Consider the following 24,253-nt stretch of genomic DNA (forward strand, 5'->3'; position numbering starts at 1 on the left):
ACAGAGTCATAAATAAGAGGCTCTTTGCAACGACAAACTACATTTTGTGATGGTGTGTGTGTGTGCTCAGTTATGGCTGGCTCTCTGCGACCCCATGGCCGGTAGCCCCCCAGACCCCTCTGTCCGTGGGGTTCTCCAGGCAGAACACCAGAGACGGTTGCCATGTCCTCCTCCAGTGGATCTTCCCAACCCAGGGATCGAACCTGCATCTCTTGCATCTCCTGCATTGGCAGGCAGATTCTTTAGCACTGTGGCATCTGGAAAGAACTGTGATAGTACTAGAAACCAAAAATACTCATTGCTTAAGAATTCATGCTGACATCAACCAAAAGACTCCAGCACAAAGAGGTACACACTTTCCTGGAATCGTAGGACAATAACAAGTAAATCTAACTGTGAATCATATTTATTTGTGTGGAATTGACTGAAATAAATAGCAAATAATGATTTTTGAGATCAATATTGCAAAAGTCACCGCAAAACAGTCCTGACTTACGCATTAGGTACTAGGAAACAGTGCTTCAGGCCCACAGTACTTTTAGATATCCATGAAAATGTTTTCTTTTAAAACCAGAAGAAAAAAATGAACATTTATATCAAAAAATGTTTACATACATAATATTAAAATATCAATCTTTATGTCAATACAGCAACTAATACATGTATGTGTATGTGTGCCTGTGTGTGTGTGTGTGTGTGTGTGTATGAAGAAGGGATCCATAAAGGCAAACTGCCTAAGGCCCAGAAAAGCCATAATGTTGTCTTGCCTCAAAAAATATCCTCTTAAATTTCTTTGAATTGATTCTTAGGTATGCCAGATGCCAAGTTTTCTTTGGCAGCCAAGTTCTGAGTTTTCACCTTTTTGCAAGTTCTCATCTTTTTGCAAGAAATTCTTTCACCCAATTCCTGTTAGAAGAGTGATTCTTTAGAAGTCTCGATTGCTTTAAATCAGTATTTACTCGCCGAGGTAATCTCTCCCCCCAAGTTAATTTTTTAAAAAGAAAGGAGGTAGGAAGAGACGTCAGGGTATCCATATGATACCTTGTCAGTTCGCAAGGAAATGGCCCTCTCCCACGCCTGCTCCCAAAGGAAATCAGTCCTGAATATTCATTGGAAGGACTGATGCTGAAGCTGAAACTCCAGTACTTCAGCCACCTGATGCGAAGAGCTGACTCATTTGAAAAGACCCTGATGCTGGGAAAGATTGAAGGCAGGAGGAGAAGGGGACGACAGAGCATGAGATGGCTGGATGGCATCACCGACTCGATGGACATGAGTTTGGGTAGACTCCGGGATTTGGTGCTGGACAGGGAGGCCTGGCGTGCTGCGGTCCATGGGGTCGCAGAGAGTCGGACACGACTGGGGGACTGACGGAGAAGCACGCTCGCGTGGTTCGGACTCTGCTCGGGAGACCGTCCCCTCCTCGGTGCGCGCACGGCCGTCCGGCAGGGGGCGCGCGGCGCCCGGCCCTCCGCGCCCCTCCGGGACCGCAGCCCCGTCCGCCCCAAGGTCACGCTCCCCGGCCCGCTTGCGGGCGCAGGGCCGGGACCCCGCGCGGCGAGCCCCCGGGGCTGGAGGCCGCGGCGCGGGTGGGGCCGATGGGGCGGGGCGGCAGGGCACGGGGGCCGGGGGTGCGCTCACAAAGGCGGGCGCGGGCGGAGAGGCGCCGGGGCCCGAGCGGTCCGCGCCCCGCGGGGGGACACGGCGCGCGCAAACGCTCCGCAGCCCAGTCCGCGCGGGGATCGCGGAGCCTCGCGGCCGCCCCGCGCCCGCGCCGAGGGGAGTCGGGCGGCCGGAGCGGAGCCCCGGAGCCTGGCGCAGCGCCCCGCCGGCAGGGCGCTCTCCCCGCCCCCGGAGCCTCGCCCGCCTCGCCCGCCCAGCCCGCCCCGAGCGCACCTCCGCCCGCGCCCTCCTCCCCGCTCCGCCCGGGGCCGCCCGGGGCCCCCACCCCGGGGCCGCCCCCACGCGCGAAGGTGGCGGGCGCCTATAAGAGCCGGCGACGGCGCGGCCCGCAGACACACGGCGCGGGCGCCTGAGCAGCAGCCTCCGGACCCCGGCGCGACCATGTCCCATCACTGGGGATACGGCCAGCACAACGGTGAGTGCGGGGCCCCCGGGCGCGCCCCCCGGCTCGGCGCGGGGCCCCAGGCCGCTGTCGAGGAAGCCCTGCGCCCCGCGCCGGGCCGGGCAGGGGGGCGCGCATCGCCGCGGGACCCGCGTGCAGCCCCTCTCGGGTCAATCACCACCCTGTCTCGACCCAAGAGGACGCTAGGAAGAGGTGCAGCGAAACACTTTGGTCATTGATCGCAGAGAAATTAGGAGGACCGCCTCCTCGCCTTCATCCCCCCCACCCCAACCTCCCCACTTCATCCTCAGCACCACCTGTGGCTAAGATTCTCCGCACGAACTGTTCCCGGGCGTTTTCTTGGGCTGGTGGTTTGAATCCTTTGCGCTGACGTCTGAGTTTTCCTGATTTCTTGACTTCTGAGGTCAGGAGGTCCCCAGGAACCCGGCATTTTCGGAGCCACAGGTCTGGGTTCCCCCAGGCCAGCGCACGTTCGAGCAAGATGTGTCTGGCGCATCTCTGAGCGTCTTGAGGGGTCTGGGGCTTCTCAGGTGATGGAGATTCTGACCCTTCAAGGCATGAGGGCTGGCTGGGCAGGGAGTCAGTCCTTGCCTCTGGCAGAACTGAGGAAGGAATCTCCATCTGCAGGAGTGTCTTTAGGAAGCTTGCTCATTCAAATCCTAATCACAAACCCAAGGTCAGCTGCTCAGTTTCAGTAAAAGAAACATAAAAATAGCTAATATGTATATGACTCTCACTGCTTGTTCTAAAAGTGTTACATGGATTGATGTTAGTTTTCACACCAACCTCTATAAGCCAGATGCTATTGGTACCCCTAATACAGAGGGAAAAACTAAGGCACAGATTAAATATTTTCCCAAAGGTTGCTTGCTAAATAGCTTCAGTCCTGTCTGACTCTTGCGACCCCATGAACTGTAGCCCATCAGGCTCATCTGTCCATGGGATTCTCCAGGCAAGAATCCTGGAGTGGGTTTCGGTGCCCTTTTCCAGGGGATCTTCCTGACCGAGGGATCGAACTGGCATCCCTTGCATCTCCCTGCATTGGTGTGGCAAGAATTGGAGCCAAGCAGGTCCAAGAATCATTGCCCTTTTCCCAGAGTTGGGGTGTGCCCTTCCCTACATTGTGGGGATTCACACGTCTTTGCTCAACCTCAGGCCCCGAGCACTGGTATAAGGACTTCCCCGTTGCCAATGGAGAGCGCCAGTCGCCGGTTGACATAGACACCAAGGCCGTCGTTCACGATCCTGCTCTGAAGCCTCTGGCCCTTCTGTATGGGCAAGCGACTTCTCGGAGAATGGTCAACAACGGTCACTCTTTCAACGTGGAGTTTGATGACTCCCAGGACAAAGCAGGTCAGTGTTTACAAAATAACTTGTGTGTCAGTAGTAGCTCTTTTCCCAGCTTAACAGGCGCAGGACACCCCCACCCCACCCCCCACCCCCGACCCCGCCTTAATACTACACTCTGATCATCTTCCTTGGATTTCAGCCTCTGGGAAGCAGGCTGATTTCTTTGAAGTGTCAGGGGCTGTTTCTCCCTGACGAATTCCCCCGATTTCTATGTAGGGCATTGAATAACTGTGCTATGCCTGAGAAAAGTGAAAAAAAGGCAAGGCCCCTTGGCGATAGAGATCAGCAATGATGAGACTTGCAAAAACTGAACTTTTTAGGGCTGGTCTTCAAGGTAGCATGGAGAAGAGTGTTGAAAACCTGCTACTTTAAAATCCTGAAATTCTCGGAAACACTGGTTGTGAATATTTTCTCAGCCTCGGGCCAGTGTGATAAAGGTGGCTGTGTATATCGGTATCCACCCAGAAGCTCATTCCATAAATGAGGATGTTTTGGAGTTGGCGGACACAGCTGGACCCTTGCTGACGAAACCAATTAGCGTAATTTATTTGTAGTAGTGCTGTTTACGGAACACTCTTTGACTGCTGCTACTTTATATTTTCTTCTTGGTTAGAAATAGGAGAACAATCCCCTTCAGAAGCAGTAGCAGCCTTCTTTGCCTACTGGTTGATTTCCTGGCCAGTGTCCTAGTTTCCCAAGCGTTTTCCTCTGATGGGCATCGAGTAAATGGTGCTACAAACACGTTATGTGTGGTGGTGGTGTGGGACTGGGGGTGTGTGGAGCATTGTGCAAAGGGAGAAAAGACAGATCCAGCATTCAGTAACGCTGTCAAAATGTTTGAGTAATGGCCTACGGTACTAATATATGAATGTAATTATAATCATTACAATCGAGTTGCCTTGCCTTTTTTGGTAGCCATCTGATGTATTCAGTACAGTTTTGAAAAAATTCTTCTTGCTTCCTCCTCTCCTGGCAATGATAGTCACTTAACTTCTCTAAGTTTTTGTTTTCTTAACTGTAAAATTGGAGTATCTATTACAGCAGAAGGATTAAATGGGACAGATATATAAAGCCCAGTGCCTGGCACCTAAAGATTCCTCCGTAAATGGCCATTGCTCTTGTCAGCTCTTCACACCACTTGACTGCCTTTGTTAGGCAATTGTTGTCGCTATTGCACCTCTGATGAAATTTTTTTTTTTTTTAACGTGGTAGCAAGTGAATAGGATTTATTAAAGAGGAAGAAAGTTTTGAAATTGCTTTAAAATTACTTCTTATCACTTGATGATATTTTAAAATCTTATAACACTTCTGTATTTTTCCAAAATGCCGTTTATTATGTTAAACGATGGACTGATTTTACATATGACATGATTACGTAGTAATACGCTTTACCGTGAATGTCCCGTTCTGATGGATTTCTCCATGAGCAGTAACTGATGGGACCTAGCTACCTTTTCTAACTTCTCCTGGTGAATAACACACACATTCCTAAAGCAACTGGCTGTGTTTGATTGTGGAACAGATGAAAACCACGAGGTTCGGATAGAGGCTCAAATCCATGTCTTTAGAGCAGATGTATTATTCACTGAATTTTATAAAAGGAAAAAAAAAATCGCACCAGCACCACCCTTATGTAAGATAAGCCAGGCATCCGGAGGTCAGGATGGAGTCTGGTCCCTCGCGCGCCTCCCCTGAGCCCATGCTGGGGAGGCCTAAGAGCAATAGATGCTGACAGTCACTTTGGTGGGTGCAACAAGGAGGTGCTCCAAGGAAACATAGAAAGCAGGTTTGGAGTTGGCCCGAGCAAGTCAGAAAAGACTTTTCAGGGTGAATAAAGTTTGAGCTTAAAGGATGAGGCTTGAAGGATGTCAGCGTCTTGGAGGAGACTCCCAGCAGAAGGAAGCAGGAAACGCGAGGACTTGAGAGGGCCGGGCGGGAGGTAGGGTGAAAACAAGAGGAACGAACGCTAGAGAGGCTTGTTCTCCTTGACAGGTGAAAGAAGCCTTTGTAAGTTTGCTCGATACCTCTTCAGCATTTGCAGGTGTTTTGACTAAACAAGGAAGCATTTTTTTCTAGAATATGAATATACTAAATGTTGATGTTAGGGAACACACATCTGCAGGAGAGAAAAAATAAAACAAACCAAGGATAGCATGCAGAGAAACACGCTTTGGACTTTTTCTTTCTAAGATCCTAGACTCTCAAGTTAGAACACACGGTGGAGGCACTCTAGTCAAACCCACTTAAAATAAACATGAAGAAACGCAATGCTCAAGAGCTTAGGTTGCTTGCTAGTTGTCTCCTTCCTAGTTTGTTGGAATGAGACTAAGTGGCAACCACTTAAAAATGGAAATTGAATAAGAATCTTTAAATGACAGTTATAGTTAATGTTTAGTGTGCTCATACCCATGCCACACTTTTAAACGCTGACATACTTTTCTGTTCACTTAAGTCTGAAAATAATTTTTCATTTTGGTCCTTCAGTTTTTTAAAATCTGTAGTTTATCATCTCTTTTTATTAGGAATTATTTTCACTGTGTTAATATTTTAAGATATCCTTTATTTTCTATATTTAAATGCTTCAGTTCATTTACTCCCCTCCCCCGCAACCCAGTGAGATGTCAGTCTTCAAGAGCTTTTCATAGACTCAGATTTTCGGTATATCCTAAATTCTTATACCCCAACTTAAGTACTTGGGTATAAGGAACTGAACTGGTAGAATTTACTGTTATGTTTAAGCTTGCGAGAATTCTTTTTAAATATGGAATTAATAGGCTTTAACTAGGAAATTGGGTTAAAGCTCTCATCAATCTTCTAAATGCCTTTAAAAAGAAACCACCAGAAATTAATGAAAAAATGTTAATCCTGTTAGGTTTTTTAAATTATTAAAAAATAACTCTCCCTTTTGAGATCTTTTATTACATTCTTTATCTGAGAAAAAAAGAGTAGTCAAATTATTAACTCCTGCTAACTTATTAACTTTTACTGATGAGTTTAAAACTCTCTTGCTTTACTGCAAAGTTAGAGGCCAATATTGAAAACCAGTGCTTGAATTATTGGGCCGACCCATGGACAGTTGTTGTGAGCAGAACCCTAAGCTTCTGTAAGATAGACTAAAGCATTCTAGACCCTGTATTTAATTATATTAATGTCAAAGGGTTACTTTTTTAAAAAAAAAAAACAAAAACAAAAGCTGTCAAATAATTGCCATAAACCTGAAACTAAAAACTGCTCTTCCCTTCTGTCTTAATTGTGCTTATGCTAGTGAAAGTGACAGCTAAACATTTCACTACTGAAAAAGAAACGGAATGTGGGCATCTTTCCCTCAGATTTGTCTCTACCAACACTTGCTTTTTTAACCTTAGCAGGTAGCCCTAGAATTGCTGACCACTGCCAAAAAATCAAAAAAGATTAAGATTGAGATTCTTCATAGAAATGATTATTCACCTGCTAGAAATTGGTTTTTTAGTAGACTATTTACTTTATTAATAGGAATCCCTTAAATTTTAGTTTTAAACTAAGGATTATTGGGACTAGTTTATTTATATTTTGAATTTAAGAGGGATTATTGACATTCACTAAGGTCTTCAGTTTATTTGGATGCATCTTATACCATGTGTATGCGTGTTAGTAGCTGAGTCGTGCCTGACTCTTTGTGACCCCGTGGACTGTAGCCCTCCAGGCTCCCCTGTGCATGGGATTCTCTAGGCCAGAATACTGGAGGGGTTGCCATTTCCTCCTCCAGGGGGTCTTCCCAACCCAAGGATTGAAACTGGGTCTCCCACATCACAGGCAGATTCTTTACAGTATGAGCCACCAGAGAAGCCCTCACATCTTACATCAAGTAATATTAAAGTGATGAAGAAGGAAAAACTGTTAATGTCACATTTATAGTTTTTAATTTGCATTAGTAGCTAATTTATTTCAATGTTACTAAAATGAATCTTTCACAAGTAACATAATTTACATAAGTAATATGTATAAGAGGACAGATGATAATATTACATGTAATGCTTATGTTGTGTTTTATATATAGTATGTATAACTGATGGAAGATCATGAAAGTTAAAATCTTCTGATTTTGAGGTTTGGATTTAAATTAAGTTTGGAGGAGTCTGGAACAGGACGTTGAGTCTTGGAGTATAAAACCCCATTCATGTAGCTCCATCTCTTGTGGAACACATTTCTGTGGTACAACAGATGATGGATTCTACACACAAAAATGGCTGGATTTTTCCAGAGGAAAAAAATGCAGTCAGCAATTTCTGCTACTCTTTAAAATTATTTTTTCTTAGAAAAACGAGTTTTTAAACTGGAGTAGTTTAGAAAACGGCATGGAACAATCAAATTAAGTAAAAGAGTAAGTGGACCCAGAATATTGTGTTAAGTTCCGTGTCCTGAATCTTATCTTTCCTCTTTCTCAAGTAAAAAGATGCGCACTACCTTGATGAGGGTGTGCGTGTTGCTCAGTCGTGTCTGACTCTTTGCAACCCCATAGACCGGATGGAGTTGAAAATGGCATTCCTTCCCCTGGAGAAGGAAATAAGAACCCATCCCAGTATTCTTGCCTGGAGAATCCCATCGACAGGGGAGCCTGGTGGGCTACAGTCCGTGGGGTCGCAAAGAGTTGGACATGACTGAGCAACTGAGTGTACACTATCTACAGTGGACTTTTCAGCTACATAGTAACATAGTTTTATTTTAACAGAAGCTCAAACAGGTATCTGGTAATAATAGTAGATTAGTCCTGAAAGTGTTTCATCATTGAACACTGAGACATTTCTTTCTTTTTTTTTTTTTTAGCATTAGAAAGCCTTATTTAATAAAAGTTCATATTACTCTTGCCTAATTCTAAATCTTTATAAATTTTATAAACATTATTTTGTTTTAAGGGTATATATAGTTATGAATTATATTTTCATCTTGGAAAAAGTCTATTTGGGGGGTATAAGGATAATTCTTGAATTCTTTATTATAAGATTAAAAAAAGGCACTTTTACAGTAAGTTTTTTAAAGTTTTAAGAGATGTGATTTTATCTGAATACATCCAAATTATGTTTCTTAATAGATCAGTAATATAACACCATTTTAATTTGCTCTCTTTTTAAAACAAATTCTTTTCTTCTCCTGGCCTATTGTAAGGCAGAGCTGTCAGCCAGAGGTTGTATCAGGAGCCACAGAAAGGCCCAGCCGCCTAGATATATTCCAGCCAGCTTTATCTTTTCTTTGAATAGATGAACATGTACTGCTACCAGTTAAGCATATTTATGTGAAGTTGTCCAAACAAACTTTATCATGAAGACCTTGTCCCTTGGTTTTGCAAAGCTGAAGTTATCTTGGGCTCATTACTCTGCAGAATTATAACCCAAAACTAATAAAATTCACTTATAGCAAAAGGGATTCTATTTCCAGTTCTAGAGAAATAGAATTGAAGTAGTAGAACTACCCTAATTTTAACAGCTTTTAAATGTATCAGTTGGTTGTTGTTCAGTTGCTAAATCGTGTCCGACTCTTTATGACCCCATGGACTACAGCACACCAGGCTCCCCTGTCTTTCACCATCTCCCAGAGTTTGCTCAGATTCATGTCCATTGAGTTGGTGATACCATCCAACCATCTCATCCTCTGTTGTCCTCTACTTTGGTCTTCAGTCTCTCCCAGCATCAAGGTCTTTTCCAATGAGTTGGCTCTTCGAATCAGGTGGCCAGAGTATTGGAGTTTCAGCTTCAGCATCAGTCCTTCCAATGAATATTCCGGGTTGATTTCCTTTCAGTTCAGTTCAGTCACTCAGTCGTGTCCGACTCTTTGCGACCCCATGAATTGCAGCACGCCAGGCCTCTCTGTCCATCACCAACTCCCAGAGTTTACCTAAACCCATGTCCATCGAGTCGGTGATGCCATCCAACCATCTCATCCTCTGTCGTCCCCTTCTCCTCCTGCCCCCAATCCTACCCAGCATTAGGGTCTTTTCCAATGAGTCAACTCTTCGCATCAGGTGCCCAAAGTATTGGAGTTTCAGCTTCAACATCAGTCCTTCCAATGAACAACCAGGACTGATCTCCTTTAGGATGGACTGGTTGGATCTCCTTGCAGTCCAAGGGGCCCTCAAGAGTCTTCTCCAACACCACAGTTCAAAAGCATCAATTCTTCGGCGCCCAGATTTCTTTATAGTCCAACTCTCACATCCATACATGACCACTGGAAAAACCATGGCCTTGACTAGATGGACCTTTGTTGGCATGCTTATTGTTTCACAGATTCTAGTGAGAATGACATTGGAGGTTGGCGAAGCGAGCTGATGGTCGCTCACTGGGCCGAGGCAGAGCAGAGCTCCTGACTTTGCAGGTGTGAGGCGGCCCGGCGCCTCCTCACTGATTCACAGAGGAATTCATCGTGCCTGAAAATCTCCTCTCTCTGAAACCTGAGCCTCGGACTCCAAAACACTGGAAGGAAAGTGTCCTGTGCTCAGAAAACAGATGGAAACCATCCATCCTTTCAGTCAGTACAAGTAAAGGAAAAAAAAACAACAGTTGAAATGATTCTATTCACCTCCGCAAACTAAGCTCGAGGCTAGATCTGACTTTCACAGAGTGAAAATGTTGCTTCAGGCATAAATTTAGTGCTATAAAAGAAGATTGAGGATTGTGATATTCAGAAGTGTGTGGGTTCCATGTGCGTATGGAAGCATTTGTGTGTGTATAAGTGTGTGTGCACCACCAGGCTCCTCTGTCCATGGGATTCTCCAGGCAAAAATACCACATCTCTTATGTCTCCTGCATTGGCAGTTGGGTTCTTTACCACTAGCGTCACCTGGCAAGCCCACGTAAATATTATATATATATATTTTAATTTCAGTGGTGAAAGACGGACCTCTTACTGGCACTTACAGATTGGTTCAGTTTCACTTTCACTGGGGTTCATCTGACGACCAAGGTTCTGAGCATACTGTGGATAGGAAGAAATATGCTGCAGAGGTAAGATACACTTCTTTTTCTTTCAAAAGCTTAATTTGTAAATTCAGCTCAAACCATTTTCTTTACAAAGGATCTTCATATTTGCTTCTTATAACCTTTATTTGTGGTATTACGGTTAATGCTGCAAAGCTTTCTCTAAGACCTCCAAGAACACCACTTGCCTAAAAATGAATTCAACTCAGAGGATCCTGTTTTAATGTAAAATCTAGAAATAAACGTTCCTCAAAGGTATGCAACACTTTGTCTTGGAGTTGTTGAAGGAATCACTTGCTATTATGACAAGTAGTGGACAAGTAGAATTAAAATGCAAGTTGAGATTTATAATTACCCACATTTTCACTTTCTTGCATAAGCTCTGGCTGTGAAGATAACGGTGGAGGCTTTTGTCACGTCTGACTGTTTGTTGTTTGTGGTTGTGTCTCCTGCTTCAGCTGCACTTCGTTCACTGGAACACCAAGTACGGGGACTTTGGGACAGCATCACAACACCCGGATGGACTGGCTGTTGTGGGTGTTTTTTTGAAGGTTAGTTGATGGCCCAATTCTTCCCCCCACCCCCAACCCATTTCCAAAAATGATGAACTGGACAGAACATTCATAACAAATAGTACATTCTACGAAAAGCCTAGGAAATGCCTTTGGCTCTGAAGTATTTTGGGGCTTATTTTCCTGCATATCTGCTAATTGCAGTGGAGATAGAGACAAAAAGACAGTCCCGGAGGTATTTCTTAGGTACTGTTTGGATGTAAATGTGAAGGATGTTTACACATGAAATGAGAAATGAGAAAAAGCAATAGTTGGGATAAATACTAGTACTTTTTTTTTTCATTCAGCCTTAAGCTAGGTAGTACTATTCCATGATAGAGAATGCTAAATTAAGACCAGGTTTTGGAGGAGTGAAGGACAGTGACTCCATGTTACAGAATCTAGGCAGCAAGAGTGGGACATACCGGTTGAGCTGCCCTCTGGATAGTTATAAACCCAGTGGAGAAAGGTCTGGGCTACAGATTCATGGTTCTAGAAATCCTGTGTCAAGGTGACAGCTACACACACAAGTGACAAGTGAAGTGAAAGTGGCTCAGTCGTGTCTGACTCTTTGTGACCCCATGGACTACAGTCCATGAGATTCTCCAGGTCAGAACACTGGAGTGGGCAACCTTTCCCTTCTCCAGGGGATCTTCCCAACCCAGGGATTGAACCCAGGTCTCCTGCATTGCAGGTGCATTCTTTACCAGCTGAGCCACCAGGGAAGCCCAAGATACTGGAGTGGGTAGCCTATCCCTTCTCCAGCGGATCTTCCCGACCCAGGGATGGCACCAGGGTCTCCTGCATTGCAGGCAGATTCTTTACTAGCTGAGCTACTACGAGTGTCTATGAAATCATGCAAGGAAAACCTCACAAAGAGGGATAACACTGGTCAGCAAGCAACCCTGAGAAACTGCAGAGGGGGAGGAAAGACACTGATTAACTGATCAACAGGGAATACAGGAGTCAAGGGAGATTTGGGAAGCTGGAGGGCAGAAGAAGTCAAAAGGGGGGGATTTTGCAAAGGAGGGAAGACAATAGTGCAAAATTCTGTGTGAAGCTTGAAGCAAGCATTTGAACAGTGCTGTTTACTTAGGCAGTTGGAGGTCACTGGTGACATCTGAGAGGGTAATTTCAGGTGAACCACAGGGCCAGAAGCAGGTTGTCAGTGAAAACAGGGAAATCAGACTAAAACTGATGGGTGGCGTGTAGCTAGTGGTGGTTTTTGCTTCACTCTTTGGAGAAATTATACCTTAGAGCTGCCTGAATCAAAAAACGGTGTAGTGCCAAGTGTATATACTGTCTTGTCCTTTGTGTCTTTCTATAGGTTGGTGACGCTAACCCAGCTCTCCAGAAAGTCCTTGATGTGCTGGATTCTATTAAAACAAAGGTACAGTTCAGTTTTTTGACACCCGCATAGGGTACCTATTTTCCATACCCCACTCATTTTTTAAGATTCTTTTGCTCAAGCTGAGTAGTCTCAGTTTGATGGGCTCAGTTTGAGCCCTTAATAAGGGTAAACTGTTGCTCATATGTTTATTTAACTTATCTTTATCCCAAAGTTGTGTAATTTTCGGACTTGTATTTATTTAATCTTGCTTCATTTGAACATCCATATGCAAGAATCAGAGAAAACCATGATTGCAAGGAGGCTGAAAGATCACCTGATCCATTTATTCACTCTTCATACGGCAGATATTTGTTGAGTCCTTACTGTACGCTGGTCACTTTGTTAGTCTGAAAGGGAAAAGTGAAGTCGCTCCGTCGTGTCTGACTCTTTGCGACTCCATGGACTGTTGGCTACCAGGCTCCTCAGGCGGCAGCCCATGGGGTTTTCAGGCAAGAGGACTGGAGTGGGTTGCCATTTCCTTCTCCAGTAGAGAACACGATGAATAAGGTCCTGCTTTGTGACCTCCTTGAATTCATGTTTAAATCTACTGCACAGCACGGCTGTGCTGAGGTCACGGGGCATCTGCTCATAAATATTACTTCCAGCAGCAGCAACCTGGCTTTATCAAACTCATCCTCAAATTAAAGCAGCATGTCTTCTGAAATGCTTACCTGTTACCCTGAGCCTGACTCCCTTGATTCATATAGACTAAACCTGATCCTACAACACTAATTCAGAAGGATATACGCACCCCCCATGTTCAGTGCAGTCGCTCAGTCGTGTCCGACTCTTTGCGACCACATGAATCGCAGCATCCCAGGCCTCCCTGTCCATCCCCAGCTCCTGGGGTTTACTCAAACTCATGTCCATTGAGTTGGTGATGCCATCTAACCATCTCATCCTCTGTCGTCCCCTTCTCCTCCTGCCCTCAATCTTTCCCAGCATCAGGGTCTTTTCAAATGAGTCAGCTCTTCGCATCAGGTGGCCAAAGTATTGGAGTTTCAGCTTCAACATCAGTCCTCCCAATGAATATTCAGGACAGATTTCCTTTAGGATGGACTGGTTGGATCTCCTTGCAGTCCAAGAGACTCTCAAGAGTCTTCTCCAACACCACAGTTCAAAAGCATCAATTCTTCTGTGCTCAGCTTTCTTTATAGTCCAACTCTCACATCCATACATGACTACTGGAAAAACCATAGCCTTGACTAGACGGACCTTTGTTGGCAAAGTAATGTCTCTGCTTTTAAATTAAATGCTGTCTAGGTTGGCCATAACTTTCCTTCGAAGGAGTAAGCGTCTTTTAATTTCATGTCTACAGTCACCATATGCAGTGATTTTGGAGCCCAGAAAAATAAAGCCAGCCACTGTTTCCACTGTTTGCCCATCTATCTGCCATGAAGTGATGGGACTGGATGCCATGATCTTAGTTTTCTGAATGTTGAGCTTTAAGCCAAGTTTTTCTCTCTCCTCTTTCACTTTCATCAAGAGGCTCTTTAGTTCTTCTTCATTTTCTGCCATAGGGTGGTGTCATCTGCATATCTGAGGTTATTGATATTTCTCCTGGCAGTCTTGATTCCAGCTTCTGCTTCCTCCAGCCCAGCGTTTCTCATGATGTACTCTACATATAAGTTAAATAAGCAGGGTGACAATATACAGCCTTGACGTACTCCTTTTCCTATTTGGAACCAGTCTGTTGTTCCATGTCCAGTTCTAACAGTTGCTTCCTGACCTGCATACAGGTTTCTCAAGAGGTAGGTCAGGTGGTCTGGTATTCCCATCTCTTGAAGAATTTCCCACAGTTTATTGTGATCTATACAGTCAAAGGCTTTGGCATAGTCAACAAAGCAGAAATAGATGTTTTTCTGGAATTCTCTTGCTAATGACTTCATGAAAAAGGTAAGGGATTGTTTGAGAGGACAGATGAGCAAATGGACAGGTGAAATTGATAGTCAGGTTCTCTTGCTTATATCTGCTAATCTAAGTTTCCATGTCGAATGCCTCCTGTTAATTTCTTTTATTCTGTTTTCTGATGAATATGGAACTTCTCTTTAAAAAAAAAAAAAGGAAGGTTTTTGACTCTCCAAGTTGAATATTTCTGTTTCCTCTTGTCCTGCGTCCCCCCACCCCCCACTCCAACTCTGATCACGTGATGTTTTTTAACCTGTGTCTTTGCCTTGTGTTCCAGGGTAAGAGCGTCGACTTCCCTAACTTTGATCCTTCCAGTCTCCTTCCTAAGGGCTTGGACTACTGGACCTACCCCGGCTCACTGACCACCCCCCCTCTCCTCGAAAGCGTGACCTGGGTCGTGCTCAAAGAACCTGTCTCCGTTAGCAGTCAGCAGGTCCGTTTGCTTAAGTCGGGGGGAGGACTTAGTCCAGGCGGAAGGAGTGGACCTTTGGAGTCAGGCAGATCTGGGCTGCTTCTGGTGCCAGCAATAGTGCTTAGCAGATCTAATTAGCTCTCAACAAGAACTTGTTGTTCTTAACCTTAAGCTTAGGCAATTGTTTCTTTTTACTCTGAAGTTGGATAACATTGAAGATTACCTAAGAGAGATGTCTGTCACCCAGTACATGCTTTTTTGTACATTAGGAGGAATCTGAAGCCTGGAACAAAGAGACTTTATATTCAAGGGTGCATAGCTATGGGTGATAATTTCCAGCCCACGGCTCACTCACCTAAGAGCTTACTGTCATTTATTTACATCAGAATACATTCTGGCTTCTAACAAAGTTGAGAGTCATCCCTTGGATAAAAGCATCTATTAAAAGTCACTCCAAGTTGCTTTAGCCGCTTAGACCAGACACGCGTTCCTGCAGAGCGTCGTTTGTGCTGCTCGGGGCCCTGCAGTGACAGTGGTTGCATGTGTCACAGTAGCTGACTTGCATGGAAATTGACTTCCTCGGAGGTGACCGAGGGAATTTTATTTGGCAAAGAGATCAGGGTCAAGGCTATTGATTCACGGGCAGCTGCCTTACCTCCCAAACCACCATTCTTCGTTGAGATGAAGTCATGCTCAGTGAAAGGCAAGTGTCACTTTCAGAAACAGCCTCAGAGAAGGAGGAACCTCGTGGAGGGCTGCCTGGGTCACGTCGCTCTGCTGGGAACTCACACGAATTCAAAAGGAAATCAGAATTACCTAGGGATAAGGATTTGAAACCCCAGTTGGGCAGATTTAATCCTGTGTTTCTGTAAATTTAAGCAGAGATGTCAGCCATCATTCCACTCCGGAGCCTACAAACCTGGGGTCACTTTATCTATTTGTACCCATGCTGTTGTTTGTCTTCCCTGGGGCAGAAAACAAAACCTTAATTTGAATCTAGAATTGTTACTTTACATCTCTGAAATATTTTATAGGTTTTTGATGTTTGATTATGTAATTAAAAGAGGAAAAAACAAGCTCATCGAAAATTCCCTTCAGATAACAGCAAGATTTTGTATTTATTTTGTAGAAATTAATTTGCTACATAAAAGTATGTATATGTAATCTATATGTGATTATATATCTGTTGAGAATCAAATTAAATTTTGAACATTGCCATCTGAGACTGTGAATACTGGGAAATATATTTCAAGGTTTAACACAAGCACAATAATTGAATGCTCTAGTGAAACTTGTATTTTTAGTGTTTTCATCTTTAATTTTGTCTTTTAGATGTTGAAATTCCGTGCTCTTAAGTGCAACGCGGAGGGCGAGCCTGAACTCCTGATGCTGAACAACTGGCGTCCGGCTCAGCCACTGAAAAACAGACAAGTCAGAGGTTTCCCCAAATAAGGCGGCCCCGGGGTAGTGTCCGGGGGAGAGTCTTTGGGCCCCCCCTTAGCTTAGCACAGATCCCCCTTGGTGAACTGGGCCCTCGCTGCTTTGCGTCTGGTTTTCTAGACCCTTCATCTCTCACCTGACGTGCTTACTACCAAAATGTGAAAACCTAGACCAATTGTTATGATTGACAGATTTGCTGTGACTGGTGCTTTGCTTATGATAGTAGCCTTTCTGTGACAGAGAATATAAGAACCTTGATTTTGCTCACAGAATGTGGGGTAATGAGCACCCACAATCGTTCACTAAAATGCTATTTTTAAAATATAAGAAGGTAGGATGATTGAGTGCAAATCTATATATGAGGATAAATTAAACTGTGTAATGTAAATCAGGTAAAAGAGTCTTGATCCTATGTAATGTAAATCAGATAAATGTTTGTGATTCCAAGATGGTATAATAAAGAAAAACTTTAAATTCTTATATATTTGTAGCAATGATACCTTAGTTATGCTATGATTTACTGACTTTTGAACTATAGAGATGTAAATGAATTATGTATAAAAATTGTTATAGTTGTGATACAGAGTATATTTCCATTCAAATAATATATCATAACAATAAACATTGTATTTTAGATACATTCTCTAATAAAATCTGGAATTCTATCTTGGATTATTTTATTTTATGCTGGGCAGTAGATAATGGTGAAGGAGCAAATGTATACTTTTTTAATTCATACTAATTCACTGTAAATAATAAGCCATCATAATTGACTTACTCATAATCAAGAGTCTCCACAGAAGGAAACACCCTGAAGATTATCTGTATTTGCCCTGCACTCTTGTGAGCTTTCTGAGCACTGGCTCCTGTGATCTCCATGAGGGTAGATCCTGAAAAGGAGAGGAACTGGTGATGACAACAGCAGGAGCAGGGAGGGGAGACTTCCCGAATCAACACAGGCTCCTGGGAAATACAGAAAATAAAAATAAAATCCATTTTATTCAAAAGAGGAATCCAAGTGGTCCCCAGAAGTGACAGAGGCATCTGAATCTTCGGAAGGTGAATCATACCTGCTCCGGGTGGGAAGCAGGGTGAACAGATGAGATGCCAGTCTCCTGCTCCCATGGCTGTCTTGGATTTAGCTACATGCCCAGACCCTGGGATGTTTGGCTAATGAGTTACTCTGGGAAGCCACGTTTAACACATGACTCAGGTTCCACACTTTGAGGCGGGGGAAAAAAACGACCTCTTTGTTACCAGAGATAGAAAAGTCACTAACTCACTCTCACCTGCTTTGCTAAAGAACTGAGCTGAGTTTTCTGTAAAAGAAAGATCACAAACTTTGGAGTTTGATGGTCTGCTTTGAGTCCCAGCTCTTCTCAACGTCTATGATCCTGGGTGTAAAAAGATGGTAACACCCAGGATATTCATATTATATGAGGTAATGTCTGGTGTGTAAGAGGTGGTCGAAAATAATACATTTTAAGCCCGTGTGTGTGTGTGTCTGTGAATCTGTTAACTTAGTTTCCTGGAACAGTTCAGTCCAGTTCAGTTCAGTCGCTCAGTCATGTCCGACTCTGCGACCCCATGAATCGCAGCACGCCAGGCCTCCCTGTCCATCATCAACTCCCTGAGTCCATCCAAACTCATATCCATCAAGTTGGTGATGCCATCCAGCCATCTCATCCTCTGTCATCCCCTTCTCCTCCTGCCACCAATCCTTCCCAGCATCAGGGTCTTTTCCAGTGAGTCAACTCTTCACATCAGGTGCCCAAAGTATTGGAGTTCTAGCTCCAACATCAGTCTTTCCAATAAACACCCAGGACTGATTTCCTTTAGGAGGACTGGTTGGATCTCCTTGCAGTCCAAGGGACTCTCAAGAGTCTTCTCCAACACCACAGTTCAAAAGCATCAATTCTTCAGTGCTCAGCTTTCTTCACCGTCCAACTCTCACATCCATACATGACCATTGGAAAAACCATAGCCTTGACTAGACGGACCTTTGTTGGCAAAGTAATGTCTCTGCTTTTAAATATGCTATCTAAGTTGGTCATAACGTTCCTTCCAAGGAGTAAGTGTCTTTTAATTTCATGGCTGTAATCACCATCTGCAGTGATTTTGGAGCCCAAAATAATAAAGTCTGACACTGTTTCCACTGTTTCCCCGTCTATTTCCCATGAAGTGATGGGACCAGATGCCATGATCTTAGTTTTCTGAATGTTAAGCTTTAAGCCAACCTTTTCACTCTCCTCTTTCACTTTCATCAAGAGGCTCTTTAGTTCTTCACTTTCTACCATAAGGGTGGTGTCATCTGCATCTCTGAGGTTATTGATATTTCTCCCGGCAATCTTGATTCCAGCTTGTGTTTCTTCCAGCCCAGCGTTTCTCATGATGTACTCTGCATATAAGTTAAATAAGCAGGGTGACAATATACAGCCTTGATGTACTCCTTTTCCTATTTGGAACCAGTCTGTTGTTCCATGTCCAGTTCTAACAGTTGCTTCCTGACCTGCATACAGGTTTCTCAAGAGGCAGGTCAGATGGTCTGGTATTCCCATCTCTTTCAGAATTTTCCACAGTTTATTGTGATCCACACAGTCAAAGGCTTTGGCATAGTCAATAAAGCAGAAAGAGATGTTTTTCTGGAACTCTCTTGCTTTTTCGATGATCCAGCAGATGTTGGCAATTTGATCTCTGGTTCCTCTGCCTTTTCTAAAACCAGCTTGAACATCTGGAAGTTCACAGTTCATGTATTGCTGAAGCCTGGCTTGGAGAATTTTGAGCATTACTTTCCTGGAACAAGGCTTCTCTAATTTATTGTTTATTTCTTTGGGTAGGGGACCCACAGGCCAACCTTAAACAGAATTGCATGTGAACTAAAACTAAATTTACTCCAAGTGAACTGCACAGGGCCTCTTCTAAATATGAAAAATTTAACTTGTGTATATTTTTACATATTGGTTTTCAGTTATATGCTGAAGCAGAACCTTGTCGACACTGAGTTCTATATATAGGTGAGTTATGATATTCTTGGTGCGTAATAAATGATCTCTAAATTTTGTAATAAAAATCTTTTATACCACTCATAACCAGAATTACATGTAATCAAGGGATACTATTTTCTTGATCTTTTTTTCCTGAAGACTTTCACAAATATTCTAATTTATGCCAGTGCTTTGCAGATGTTTCATCAAAATATTCCTTCAAAGCAGAGAAGAAATTCACAGTTCAGAGCAGATCATTATTTCTTTAGAGTTTCATGTTTTACAAAATTTATTCAAAATGTCCATCCTACTCTGTATTATAGCCATGTTCATTTTTAATATAAAATGTTACAACTGGCTTATTGCAGTTAATAAAATTGGCACTGGGGTATTGTTTATCCTGCAGCTTATTGTCACCTCTGGTTATCAGGTGTACTTGCTGGGACCTGGGTAGCCCCAGTTTGAGAAGCACTGATAAAGTAATGTTGAGAGGCAGAAAAGAATAATTTAAAGCTAAATATTGAGGATTTGGATTATATTTATTTCTCCAAGGACAACTGTTAGTTTTAAATGGCTCCTTACTTTAACGGATATCATAATTGGTATTAGAATGTTTACATTTTTAAGCTATATTTGAATCTCTCTTTTGCATCTCACAAATAGGATCCTAACTCAGTTATTCACACTGCATGAGAAGAAGGGAGGTAACACTAATGATACTCGTGCAGGCAGAACAGCGGCCTCCAAACGTGCCTGCATCCTGACGCTGTGAATGGTACCTTACCTGGTAAAAGAGACTACACGTTTAGTTACAGTAAGGGTTGTGAGATGAGGAATTATCCTGAATTATCCTCACGGGCCCATTGCAATCACTGGGCTTCTGATAAGCGGGAGACAAGAAGGTCGGGAGCAGAAGGAGGAGATGGGACAGCGGAAGCAGAGAGGAGGGATGAGACCTCAAGCAGGGGAGTGGGCAGCCTCCAGACTCGGGCAGAGGCAGGGAAGAGGCGCCTCTCGGGAGCCTCGAGAAAGAACCAGCCTGGCTGTCAGCTGGATCTTTGCCCTGTAAGACCACTTTGGACTTGCAGCCTCTGGACAGGTCAAATAATACCCCTGTTGTGTTAAGCCACTAAGTTTGTGGGGTGATTTGTTACAGCAGCAATGAGAATATAATACAGATGCAGGAATTACGTGACCCTTTGTATGAAAATAAACAAGGTCAGCTACTTCCCTTGTCCAGCCTGTGAGCCCAGGGGAAAACCATTCCTCAGGCTGGAATGTTCCTCCTCTCCGGCCCTAACTGTGAACTTGCCTGCTCGTGGGTGCCAGCCTCTCAAATCAGGTCTTGACACTGACGCTCAGTCTCTCACTCAAGAGAGTGTGCGGTTCTGGGGCTTCTGATGCCGAGGACCTCCTCCCCTCCTCCCCTCGGTCGGGACCCTTCCCGCCTCAAAAGCCCCTGGAGGGCAGCTTTCATTCAATGCTGAGCGCTGTGTGCACAGCTGGGGCTTGGCGAAGGTTTGTGGGATGGAGTTAGTTAGGGAGAGCCTTCGCAGGGGAGTGAACTTTGTCCTAGATCTGAAACGCCTGGAGTGGGTGGGTGTTGGGAGAGCCCCTGCTGAGGGACGTGTGTTCTGCCCTTTGTGTGCAAAGAAGATGCAGTTCTTTATTTACTGAGTTCACCTCCCCCTCCCCCAGGCCCACCCTCATCCACAGTCCTCCCCAGCAGCAGTGGCAGGGTGGCTGAAAACTCAAAGTTGCCACTAAAGAGCATCTCAATCTATCCTGGTTGAAGCAGTTTATTTTTGTAGGGTTTCCTATCTCTAGCTCCACAGCAGCCCACTCAGAGGTCATGCCTGGTGACTGGCTCTGTGTCTGCAGGAACCTGTCTCATCTGGTCCTTGGAGGTGTCCACAGCCGACCTTACCCCCCGCCATGACCCGACAGCAAAGTCCTGTTGTCCGCTACAGCCTTGGGGTGCCCAGGTGGATGGCGTTTCCAAAGCGAGCAGAGGGCCTTCCTGGTGCCCCAGGGGGTGGGAATCTACCCGTCCCTGCAGGGGACACGGGTTGGATCCTTGGTCTAGGAGGATCCCACATGCCGCGGGGCAGCTGAGCCGGGAGCTGCCCCTCCTGAAGGCTGTGCGCCTAGAGTGTGTGGCGTGCAAACGAAGACCCCGCAGCCGCAAATAGACAAGCACATGCATAAAAGGCCACAGAATAGAAGGGAACCCCCTTGCGCACGGGAAGAACCACAGGATCGGCTTCTCTCCTCTGACCCAGTGCCTAGGGTCCTTGCTTTCCCCTCCTCACCCAGATTTGATCCTGCAGGAAGGTGGGGGAGATGAAGACATGGGTACCTGACCTCTTTTCTAACTTTCCCTCCCTTTCCCCTCTTTCCACTGGCCAGAGAGATAGGCTGGCCCTTCTTCCTGTACGACAGGATTCTGTCTTATACTCTGTTTGCTTCTGGAACCGACATTTACCAGGACCCTTCCCCAGAGTCATAGTAGCAGATAAAATGCGCATGAAGAAAGTTGGTTTCATAGAGGAAGTTCCATCACAAAGTATTTCCACATTTCTATCCACATTTCCCCTAGCAATATGTTGTTACTGAAGACTTCAAGAGACTCCTTCAGGCCACTTGGTAAAAATCTAAGATATTTAACCTGTGTTTCTCCCCCTTTCCTCTCCATTCTTTCTCAGTTCTGGACCCCTATTTTCATTGTGAGATAAATAGCGCTTAAATATGTCAACAAAGGTGGCAGCGTTACTTCTCATCTAGGATTTCTAACAACCTGTTGATGGCATGAGACGAGAGAATGCTGAAGGCTCTGACACTGGAAGGTTCACGTTCCAAAATAGAGAATCACACAACTTCCTTTACATGTGTGACATCCTGAGGTCTGATGGTCCTTCTGTGGGAGTGTGTGGCGGGGGGAGGTGGGGAGGAAATTGCATCATGAGGATGCCTGATGGAGCCACTTTCTGCAGAGAAACATAGTGGTTTTACTATTGAGGACTTACTTCCCTGGTGGCTCAGCTGGTAAAGAATCTGCCTGCAGTGCAGGAGACCGGTTTTGATCCCTGGGACGGGAAGATCCCCTGGAGAAGGAAATGGCAACCCACTCCAGTATTCTTGCCTGGAGAATCCCGTGGACAGAGGAGCCTGATGGGCTACCATCCATGGGGTCGCCAAGAGTCAGACACGACTGAGCGCATAACATCCAACACACTTACAAGGAGCGACGCCTGAAAGGAGGCTTAGAAGACGTCCCCAGCCCTCAGCCGACAGGGTCCTGCCGCCTCACGTGGAGAGGCTGAGCCCAGCACAGCCTCTGCCCACTGTACACGGGCCCCCATGGGAGCTGCGGCCACCACCCTCTGCCACCCAAGTCGCCAGCCCCAGGATCTGAAGGTCTTGGCCACACACCTTTGGGCTTTGGACATCTCCAAGGTTTTTAGAGACAGTATTGCTTCTGGACCTCCTCTTAGAAGAGTGAGCCTGGCTTGCTTGGCCGAGGCCAGCACGCCCTCCTGCAGCAGGGCTCGCCAACCCTCGGTCACTAGTCTTTCTCTCCATCCGTTCACTCCACCTGAGTTTCTACTTTGCAAAAGTTTTCAAGTCTGCAAAAGCTTTCAACGCTTTGTTGTCTGAAGCCTGTTCTCAAAAAGTTCTGGCAGGAGGAATGATGCCTTCCATCTCTGAGACCTGTGTATAAACATAGAATTTCAAAACAGTTTTTTGTTAAGTACACCCCCCACACCAAATGGTTGGCAAGGTGTATTTCTCGTGTACAAGTTATTTTATTTATGGCTCTATTGGTTAAGCCACCTGGTTCTTTTAGGAACCAATAAAGAAGCCGAGTTTTGCACTATATCTCTTCCCATGTCACTCCTGATGTATGTTGTTCAGTCACTAATTTGTGTCTGACTCTTCGAGACCCCATGGACTGCAGCACGCCAGGCTTCCCTGTCCCCCACCATCCCCCAAAGTCTGCCCAAGTTCATGTCCATTGAGTCGGTGATGCCATCCAACCATCTCATCCTCTGTCACCCCCTTCTCCTCCCACCCTCAATCCTTCCCAGCATCAGGGTCTTTTCAAAAGAGTCAGCTCTTTGCATCAGGCGGCCAAAGTATTGGAGTTTCAGCTTCAACATCAGTCCTTCCAATGAACACCCAGGACTGATCTCCTTTAGGATGGACTGGTTGGATCTCCTTGCAGTCCAAGGGACTCTCAAGAGTCTTCTCCAACACCAGAGTTCAAAAGCATCAATTCTCCTCATGTATACATCTTTGAAAATAGAAAATCCAGCTATTGCAGACCAATGCAAGCTGATTTTACAGAGAGAACAGAAGTGAGGTTTTCGCATCACACAGTGTGTAGGATTTCATGGCCCAGATCCCCGCTGCCCGCCCCTTCCTCCAGGACCCCACACCCCCTGGACTGCAGTCCCCTGTCCCTGCGGCCTCCCTAGGGCCTCACTTCCTCCCCTATTTCTAATAGAGAACAGTTTAGTGCCCATCTGCCCTCCTCCTCCTCATAATACATACACGTGCATGCCCGTATGTGCATGCACACACAATGCATGTGTGAACCTGTGTGCACATCTGCACAGACTCAAATGCCCATCTCTCGATGCTGCACTACACTTAAGCACGCGAAAGGTCTGCAGAGGACAGTTCCTCCAGTTCAAGAGCCACACTCCATAAAAGTGACAGTGAAAGTGAACAAGTCGCTCAGTCACGTCCGACTCTTTGTGACCCCGTGGACTGTAGCTACCAGGCTCTTCCATCCATGGGATTCTCCAGGCAAGAATACTGCAGTGAGTTGCCATTTCCTTCTCCAGGGTATCTTCCCGACGCAGGGACTGAACCTGGATCTCCCACATTGTAGGCAGACACTTTAATGTCTAAAAGTGGCAGAAGAATCGCAAATATTTATTTTTCTTATAACTAATTACTTTCAATTATTTTATGTATATGTATTAATTATTTTACTGTATATGTATTATCTCTCATGCTCTCAGTGCAATCAAGTAAAAAGAATTCCTCTTTTCCAAATGGAGGCTGGGGGGCTCAGGGACTAGAAATATTCAGTACATCCAATTTCCCACAGCAACTGTGGCGAAAAAGAATGTAAATACAAGCTTTGTGTTCATGCCTCCACAGCACTATTTGAAGG

General features: G+C 45.0%; 1 protein-coding gene across 1 annotated transcript; it reads left to right on the forward strand.

Moving 5' to 3' along the window:
* Positions 1–1,686: 1,686 nt before the first annotated feature.
* CA2 (carbonic anhydrase 2) lies at positions 1,687–16,274 on the forward strand. Its single transcript, XM_081496788.1, has 7 exons — positions 1,687–2,098; positions 3,242–3,439; positions 10,292–10,410; positions 10,842–10,934; positions 12,262–12,324; positions 14,510–14,665; positions 15,977–16,274. Exons 1-7 carry the CDS (start codon positions 2,065–2,067, stop codon positions 16,094–16,096), a joined length of 783 nt encoding a protein of 260 aa, XP_081352914.1. The 5' UTR covers positions 1,687–2,064; the 3' UTR covers positions 16,097–16,274.
* The last annotated feature ends 7,979 nt before the right edge of the window (positions 16,275–24,253 follow it).

The sequence above is a fragment of the Giraffa tippelskirchi genome, chromosome 6, assembly GCF_054371585.1.
Source record: "Giraffa tippelskirchi isolate mGirTip1 chromosome 6, T2T-mGirTip1v1.2.pri, whole genome shotgun sequence".
NCBI lineage: Eukaryota > Metazoa > Chordata > Mammalia > Artiodactyla > Giraffidae > Giraffa > Giraffa tippelskirchi.

Bases quoted from the DNA above. Each gene is read 5' to 3' on its own strand.
- CA2 (XM_081496788.1), top strand. From the start codon at position 2,065: ATGTCCCATCACTGGGGATACGGCCAGCACAACG. The intron at 12,325-14,509 runs GTACAGTTCAGT...CTTGTGTTCCAG, and splicing joins TGGATTCTATTAAAACAAAG to GGTAAGAGCGTCGACTTCCC. The intron at 14,666-15,976 runs GTCCGTTTGCTT...TTTGTCTTTTAG, and splicing joins TCTCCGTTAGCAGTCAGCAG to ATGTTGAAATTCCGTGCTCT.